Genomic DNA, 7,849 nt, shown 5'->3' with positions numbered 1-7,849 from the left:
CACAACAAAATGAGTCAAATTAAAATGGTGAAATATAATTGTAAAAAAAAAAGTCACATAAAAATTAAACTAAAATTAATGTTAAAGCTGAAAAATGAAGACTAATTCAAAATATGAAATAAAATATTGAATAAATAAATACTAATAAAGTATATAAATAATACTAAAATAACTTAACAGGACCAACATAAACTACCAGTCAAAGGTTTTTGAACAGTAGGATTTTTAATGTTAAAAAAATGTCTCTTCTGTTCACCAAGTTTGAATTTATTTGATCCAAAGTACAACAAAAACAATACAATTTTGAAATATTTTTAATATTTAAAATAGCTGTTTTCTATTTGAATAAATTTTAAAATGCAATTTATTCCTGTGATTTTAAAGCTGAATTTTTAGCACCCTTACTCTAGTCACATGATCCTTCAGACATCATTCTGATATTCTGATTTGATGCTCCAAAACATTCATTATTCTTATTAATATGTTGAAAACAGAGTAGATTTTTTCAGGTTTCTTTGATGAATAGAAAGTTCAGAAGAGCAGCATTTATCTGAAATAGAAATCTTTTGTAACATTATAAATGTCTTTATCATCAACTTAAGGCATCCTTGTTAAATAAACATATTAATTTCTATAATTTATTTTCCCAATAAATTACATTGTAAAATATATTTAAATAGAAAACAGTTATTTTAAATAGTAAAAATATTTCAAAATTTGCTGTACCTTGGATCAAATAAATGCCGGCTTGGTGAGCAGAAGAGACTTCTTTAAAAAACCTTACAAATCTTACTGTTCAAAAACTTTTGACTGGTAGTGTATAAACACATATTATAGACAATTCAACACAGGCTACAATATAATACCACACCACAATAACAGACACTCTCTGATCCTGACACTGGTTTTAAATGAAACAGGGCCCCCCAATGGCAAGGACCGAAACTGTGATATTTAATATATTTAATATTGTTACTGTTTTAAAGATAAATTGCATTGTATTACAAAGCAAAGTCCCACAGGTAAAAACACAGGCTTTACTCACTGTGCTCCATTTTCCTCTGTAGACAAAGGGAAAAACAAAGGCCACAGCTGTTAACAAAACTGTAAGAGACATCAACATGTGATGCACCTGTAAAAAAAAAAAAAATATTTCATCTATAAAAGAATACATGCAATTATGAAAAGCTGATTACAATATGCAAAAAAGTATGCATTACAAATGTAAAACAGTACTGAAAAAACAGAGATGCTGATTTCATAGATTTTATTGCCATAGTAGCATACGTGTATGATATAAAAACATACCTGAAACCATATTTTCTGGCCAAACAATGTTTGTTCTGGCCAGTCAGATTTAAAATAGACAGCCATTAATTTTCCAACACTTCCTGCTAGCATCCAGGCAATCAGCATTAGAGCTCCTGCATTTAAATTATGTATTTGATATTATAATTGAAAACTTGCAAATAACAGTATTTTGCAATTTACACCAATTTCTTCATAAAATGTAGTGGTTTATCAAATAACCAATTTGTCAGGCTTTATCTTCAGCAACTACTACACAGTTGAAGTCAAAAGTTTACATACAGTACTGTACATCTTGCGGAAGCCGCGAAATGTTAATTATTTTACCAAAATAAGAGGAAACATACAAAATACATGTCATTTTTTATTTAAGACTGACCTGAATAAAATATTTCACATAAAATATGTTTACATAGTCCACAAGAGAGAAAAAAAAAAAGTTGAATTTATAAAAATGACCCTGTTCAAAAGTTTACATACACTTGATTCTTAATAGGCTACTGGATTGTTCCCTGAATGATTCACAGCTGATTTTGTTGTTCACGAGTCCTTTGTTTGTCCTGAACAGTTAAACTGCCTGCTGTTCTTTAGAAAAATCCTTCAGGTCCCACAAATTCTTTGGTTTTTCAGCATTTTTGTGAATTTTAACCCTTTTAAACAATGACTGTGTGATGTGCGACCCATGTTTTACACTGAGGACAACTGAGGGACTACAACTATGCAAACTACAAATATGCAACTACTACAGAAGTTTAAAATGCACACTGATGCTTCAGAAGGAAAAACAATGCATTAAGGGCCTGGGGGTGAAAACTTTTGAAGGTGTGTACATTTTTCTAATTTTGACTAAATTCCATATGGTTTCATTTATTACTGCCCTTCAGAAGATACAGAAGATGCTTACATGTTTCCCAGAAGAGAAAATAAGTTAAATTTGAAGGATTTTTCTGAAGGACAGCGGGCAGTTTAGCTGTTCAGGACAAACAAGGGATGAACAACTACTATTTAAAAAAAAAAAAAAACACAGCTGTGGATTTAGGTAGCACAGTATTCAGAATCAAGGGGATGTAAACTTTTAAACAGGGGCATTTTTATACTATTATTTTCTCCTGTCGACTATATGTAAACGTCTTTTATGTGAAAATGTGAAATTTTTATGTGAAATATCTTTTTCAGGTCAGTACCAAATAAAAAATAACATTATTTTGGTAAAATAATTTTGCAGATTCTGCAAGGTGTATGTAAACTTTTGACTTCAACTGTACATATATTTGTCAAGGGGACAGTGGTGATAATTCATAGATTTGATAATTCATAGGTTGAAACATGCAACATTTCCATTTCCTGGCCATAAATTTTACCGTTAAAGGAATTCTCAGTATCCTGCAGTAAACTTAATTATTAGCAGCACTTACCATGATATTTCATGAGCAGTGGAGATCGAGAACCTGTCATTATCGCAGGAGGGCCGGAAATGATCTGAGGATAGGACGATATCAGTGGCTGTCTCTTGTGTCTGTGGATCATACCTGCAGCACAACAAAACACAACAATAAAACTGAGGAGATAACTCATAACAATTGCTGTAAACCCATGATATCGTTCAGTATGATAGTGTTTTTTTACTTGTAAAAGTTTAATTCAGGCGTTAGGAAGCTAGCTGTAACTATTTTATCCCCAGTGCACCCAGCGACCTTGTCATAAAACAAATGACAGGAAACGAATACTGATTGCTCAGGGCATCAACAGACACTTGTTAATGAGTAAAGTCAGAAATCCGGATCTGTGATATAACACGCAGTGCGGAGGCCATAAAAACAAAGTTGCATGCAACTCTGTATCTTATGAGACGCATAATCATTTGGCGAAATGTTTTCCAAGCAGGAGATATACAGCCCTTTTGGAAAATACTAAAGGATGTCATGACCGGAAAAACTGTTGCTAATTTATCATGTTTTAAACCTAGAAGTTAAAAAAGCGATTTAAAGCCATTTTTTTACACATATAAGGCAAATCCAGGGGCTCCATAATGGGGGAAGGTTAGGATGAGTCCAAGGGCCCGATGATGAGAGATTTCTACCGAGAGGGGACCACACTTTCCCCGTGAAATGCTGGGGTCCGAGTGAATATGCTATTTAGGGGGCCCAGAAACCATAGCGGCACCCCTGGGCAAATCCGATCATTTACTTTACAGTATATGAAAACATTGTAAAGTAAATTACAATTACTATAAGTACTGTAATTGTGACTTCTCCCCCCAGTTTCACAGACAAGGCTTAAGCTGTTTCAACTAAAAGAAATTGCACTGACTGATCTTAAAATATATCAGTGCCTTTGTTTTGTCTCAAGATCCACACCAGTAATGTTATTTTTTTAAATACTGATTGAACTGTGGCCTAATCCTGGCTTAGTCTAAGCCTGTCTGTGAAACCGGGCCCCAATCTTACAATTCTGACTTGTTTTTATTGCAATTGCGAGTTTACATCTCACTTTTTTTCGTAGAATTGTGAGATATAAAGTCTAAATAGTGAGTTATAAAATCAGAATTGAGTGATATAAAGTTGCAATTCTGAGAAATAAAGTATGTATTGTGATATATAAATTTATTCAGTTTATATCTAACAATTGTGACTTTTTTTCTCAGAATTGCAAGTTTTTTTCTCACAATGCTGACTTTATAACATGCAACCATAATGTAACAATGACTATATATCTCATAATTATGAAAAAAAGGCAGAATTGCGAGAAAAAGTCAAAATTGTTAGTGTTTATATCTCGTAATTCTGACTTTATAACTCGCAATTGGGAGTTTATATCTCGCAACTCTAATTGTAACTTACTATTTTGAGTTTATATCTCATAATTCATTCTTAATTTGTTGCTATTTCAAGTTTTTGAGCTTGTATCATGCAATTCTGAGAAAATTGCGAGATGTAAAAGCGATAAGAAATTGTAAGATAAGAAGTCAAAAAAAAAGTTTTTGTAACTTTGTAACTTGCTATTTCGAGTTTATATCTCACAATTCTGACTTTATTTTTCACTATTTCGAGTTTGTATCACGCAATTCTGAGAGAATTGAGAGAGGTAAATGCGATAAATTTCGATTTTACATGTCACAATTCTGAGAAAATTGAAAATTGTAAGGTGAAAATCTGAGAAAAATTTGAGAGAATTGGGAGATAAATAATATAACACAATATAATATAATATAATTCCATAATTCTGTAATAAGTCATCAGTGTTATTTTAGTATAATTTATGTACTATTATAGTATTTATTACTATGTAGAATTTGTTTTATTTTATATTTTCAGCTTTCATTTCAATTTTAGTCATTTTGTTATTTTTATTTATTCTGTATTTAGCTTTCTATTTCATATGTCTATGGAAAATTTTCAGTTGATTAATGGCTACCAGCAACTGTTTGGTTACCAACATTCTTCAAAATATCTTCTTTTGTGTTCAGCAGGTAAAATAAATTAGAGGAAAATAATGACTAAGTTTTCATCTTTGGGTGAACTCTCCTTTTAAAGGGCAGTTTAGAAACTATGATTATATTCATGTTAGTTTCCTTTTGTGTTCAGTTTTTCATCTACTATTTATATTTTATTTCAGCGGTATTTCAGTTAACAAACGTTTTAGTTAACATTAACACTGTATGTCACTGATGCAGTTAAAAGTCTCACCATATTCTGCAGTCCCGTGTGCTACAAACAGGTAATAACTGTTGTTAAGGCTGAATCGGACAGGATCCTGAGGGGTGTAAATGGACCTAGAGAACTTGCACTGAATGACCCCATCAGAAACTCTCCAACCTACATCAGTCAGCACAGACTGCAGGGGAAGTGAATTATGCTGAGTACATTTACAACCGCATAAAACGTAGAAGACACGCTGACATTTTTGGGACTATAATGTTTTATAGGTCTTAAAATTAAGTAAAAAAAAAAAAAGTGCTCTCACCTTGGATGATAATTCTGGATATTTCCGGCCTGTTGTGTGTGCAGTCTCCACACTTACACGACCCTCATCATTTATGCACAAGTACGTATCATCATCTCCCTACCAAACACGAATATATCTAGTCAATTCATTATGATGCACTGAACACAACTGGAGTACTGGAAATTTTGCATTTGATCATGCTCACCATCCATTCATCTTTAGACAAAGCAAAGGAGACGTATCCCTGTGCAGGGCCGCTGAGCTCAAACAAAACTGTCTGGCCCAAAGTAGAATAAGAAAGGAAGAAGCAGTTTGTGTTTACAAAAGGGTTACAGCCGACAGGGTCACTGAGACAAGACTTCGACTTGCCACATCCCTCTGAGGTGAACTGTAAGAGAATATAATAAAAGCTATGTAATGACACTTACTGTAGCAGATACGTTTATAATTACTATTTTGGCACATACCGGCTGAGGCAATATAGAGGTGCTTGCAGAGTTTGTAGACATTTCGGTGGTTGATTGAGGTGGAGCGGGGGTCACGTCACCCTGGGAAATGACAGGACTAGGGACTTTCAGCCAGAAAATCTTGTAGTGGGCAAGAACTGTGGCACTTGATGTGAAATTAAAATAAACAAACATACAGATTGAACATAATAAATCTGAATATAATCACAAATATCAGTTTGAATTTGAAAAGATCCTGTGTGTAAGGTTTATGAACATTTTTAATACTGATTAACAAAGTCAGAGCAGAATCACACTCACAGAAACTGTACAGTGGGAGGTGCGTTAGACGGGGCTTTCCAAATCGCCTGAATTTCTGTCTTTTTGGCATTACTGGTGTGACTAACTGCAGAACCCTTTAAAAGATAACACACTTTCTTTGTATAGAAACTCTTTAACATTAAAAGCAGATTTTGAGCCACATTTCTCATGCAAAATAGTTTGTAAACAAAATAATCCACGCTGATTTTAATTTATAGAACATCACAGAAATTATATTTAATACAATAGCTTTTGTGATAGTGCTTAATTACAGAACCAAAAAAGTTTTTTTTTATGTTCAGCAAGACTGCATTTATTTAATAAAAGTTACCATAATAACAGTTATATTGTGAAATAATATTACAATTTTTTATTTTGATATATTTTCAATTGTAATTTATTTCTGTGATGGCAAAGCTGATTTTCAGCAGCCATTACTCTAGACTTCAGTGTCACATGATCCTTAAGAAATCAGTCTAACATTTTGAATCGGTGTTCAAAAAACATTTTAATCATTATCAATGCTGATAAAATGTGTTACTTTTTTTATTATATATTTTTTATTATATGTGACCCTGGACCACAAAACCAGTCTTAAGTCGCAGGTATATTTATATAGGGTATATTTGTAGCAATAGCCAAAAATACATTGTATGGGTCAAAATTATTGATTTTTCTTTTATGTCAAAAATCATTAGGAAATTAAGTAAAGATCGTGTTACATTAAGATTTTTTGTAAAATTCCTACTGTAAACCTATCAAAATGTAATTTTTTATTAGTAATATGCATTGTTAAGAACTTAATTTGGACAACTTTAAAGGTGATTTTCTCAGTATTTTGATTTTTTTGCACCCTTAGATTGCAGATTTTCAAATAGATGTATCTCGGCCAAATATTGTCCTATCCTAACAAACTATACATCAATAGAAAGCTTATTTATTGAGCTTTCATATGATGTATATATATCTCAGTTTTGTCAAATTTAACCTTATGACTGGTTTTGTGGTCCAGGGTCACATATTTGATGAATAAAAACTTCCAAAAAACAGTGTTTGCCTAAAAAAAACTAAATGCTTGGTAACAATTTAAAGGTCTTTACTGTCAATATAGATCAATTTTATGCATCATTGCTGAATATTGCAGGGTTTATACCAAAAGTGGCCATTACTATACGTACCTCTATACTGTTACATGTCAAACGTTGAGAAATCTCATGATCTACCAATATGAACGAGCCAATAGCTGGTCCATCAGGGTTTGAAGCATCTCGGGCCTCAATCAGAAAGCCTTCAAAGTGCCCACTTCCAGAGACAGTGACTATGAGCATTAGAAGGTGTAATAAATAAAGGTAAGGCTGAGAAGCATTTATTGTTCAACAGTATTTAAAAATTATCATCATTGGTTAATTCATTTAGGTTTTATCCCCTTACCTCTGATATTGTCCCCTGGGCTAAATTTACTGGCATTCACAGTCACTGTGTATGGACTGGCAGTAGTGTTGGGTTGGCTGTGATGATCCGGCATCATGCTCTCACAAGATTTCTCCACCTTTCCATTTTTGTATCCACTTGTAGAGGTCAAACACAAAGTCCCAAGGATCACAAGAGCAGTTTGTAAATTTTGCATTTTCCAGACAATGCGATCCTCTTCTGTGGATATGTCCTAAGAGAAGAAAAACATGATGATACTTTTTTTAATGATGTTATAGTTTTTTCTTGCTAATTAAGATTCATTTAGATTCCCACATATGCAGTCAAACCAAAATTTATTCAGACACATTCATTCAACATTTCTCACATTATCACAGTTTATTCTCTAGTTTAGAAAA

General features: G+C 32.7%; 1 protein-coding gene across 2 annotated transcripts in view; it reads right to left on the bottom strand.

Moving 5' to 3' along the window:
- frrs1a (ferric-chelate reductase 1a) overlaps positions 1 to 7,680 on the bottom strand; it is a 10,161-nt gene extending 2,481 nt beyond the window's left edge. For both annotated transcript variants that reach the window (XM_073849869.1, XM_073849870.1), the window contains exons 1-10: positions 7,452 to 7,680; positions 7,199 to 7,338; positions 6,021 to 6,115; positions 5,721 to 5,865; positions 5,459 to 5,641; positions 5,272 to 5,370; positions 4,995 to 5,142; positions 2,724 to 2,837; positions 1,309 to 1,424; positions 1,046 to 1,132 (exon numbers count right to left, since the gene is read on the bottom strand). In XM_073849869.1, coding sequence (XP_073705970.1) covers positions 1,046 to 1,132; positions 1,309 to 1,424; positions 2,724 to 2,837; positions 4,995 to 5,142; positions 5,272 to 5,370; positions 5,459 to 5,641; positions 5,721 to 5,865; positions 6,021 to 6,115; positions 7,199 to 7,338; positions 7,452 to 7,647 — 1,323 coding nt within the window. In that variant the 5' untranslated portion in view covers positions 7,648 to 7,680. The remainder of the gene's footprint in view (positions 1 to 1,045; positions 1,133 to 1,308; positions 1,425 to 2,723; positions 2,838 to 4,994; positions 5,143 to 5,271; positions 5,371 to 5,458; positions 5,642 to 5,720; positions 5,866 to 6,020; positions 6,116 to 7,198; positions 7,339 to 7,451) is intronic.
- Between the last annotated feature and the right edge of the window lie 169 nt (positions 7,681 to 7,849).

This window comes from Garra rufa, chromosome 10 (genome assembly GCF_049309525.1).
Source record: "Garra rufa chromosome 10, GarRuf1.0, whole genome shotgun sequence".
Lineage (NCBI taxonomy): Eukaryota > Metazoa > Chordata > Actinopteri > Cypriniformes > Cyprinidae > Garra > Garra rufa.
Note: the sequence above shows the minus strand (reverse complement) of the source record. Positions and strands in the feature narration are given on the sequence as shown.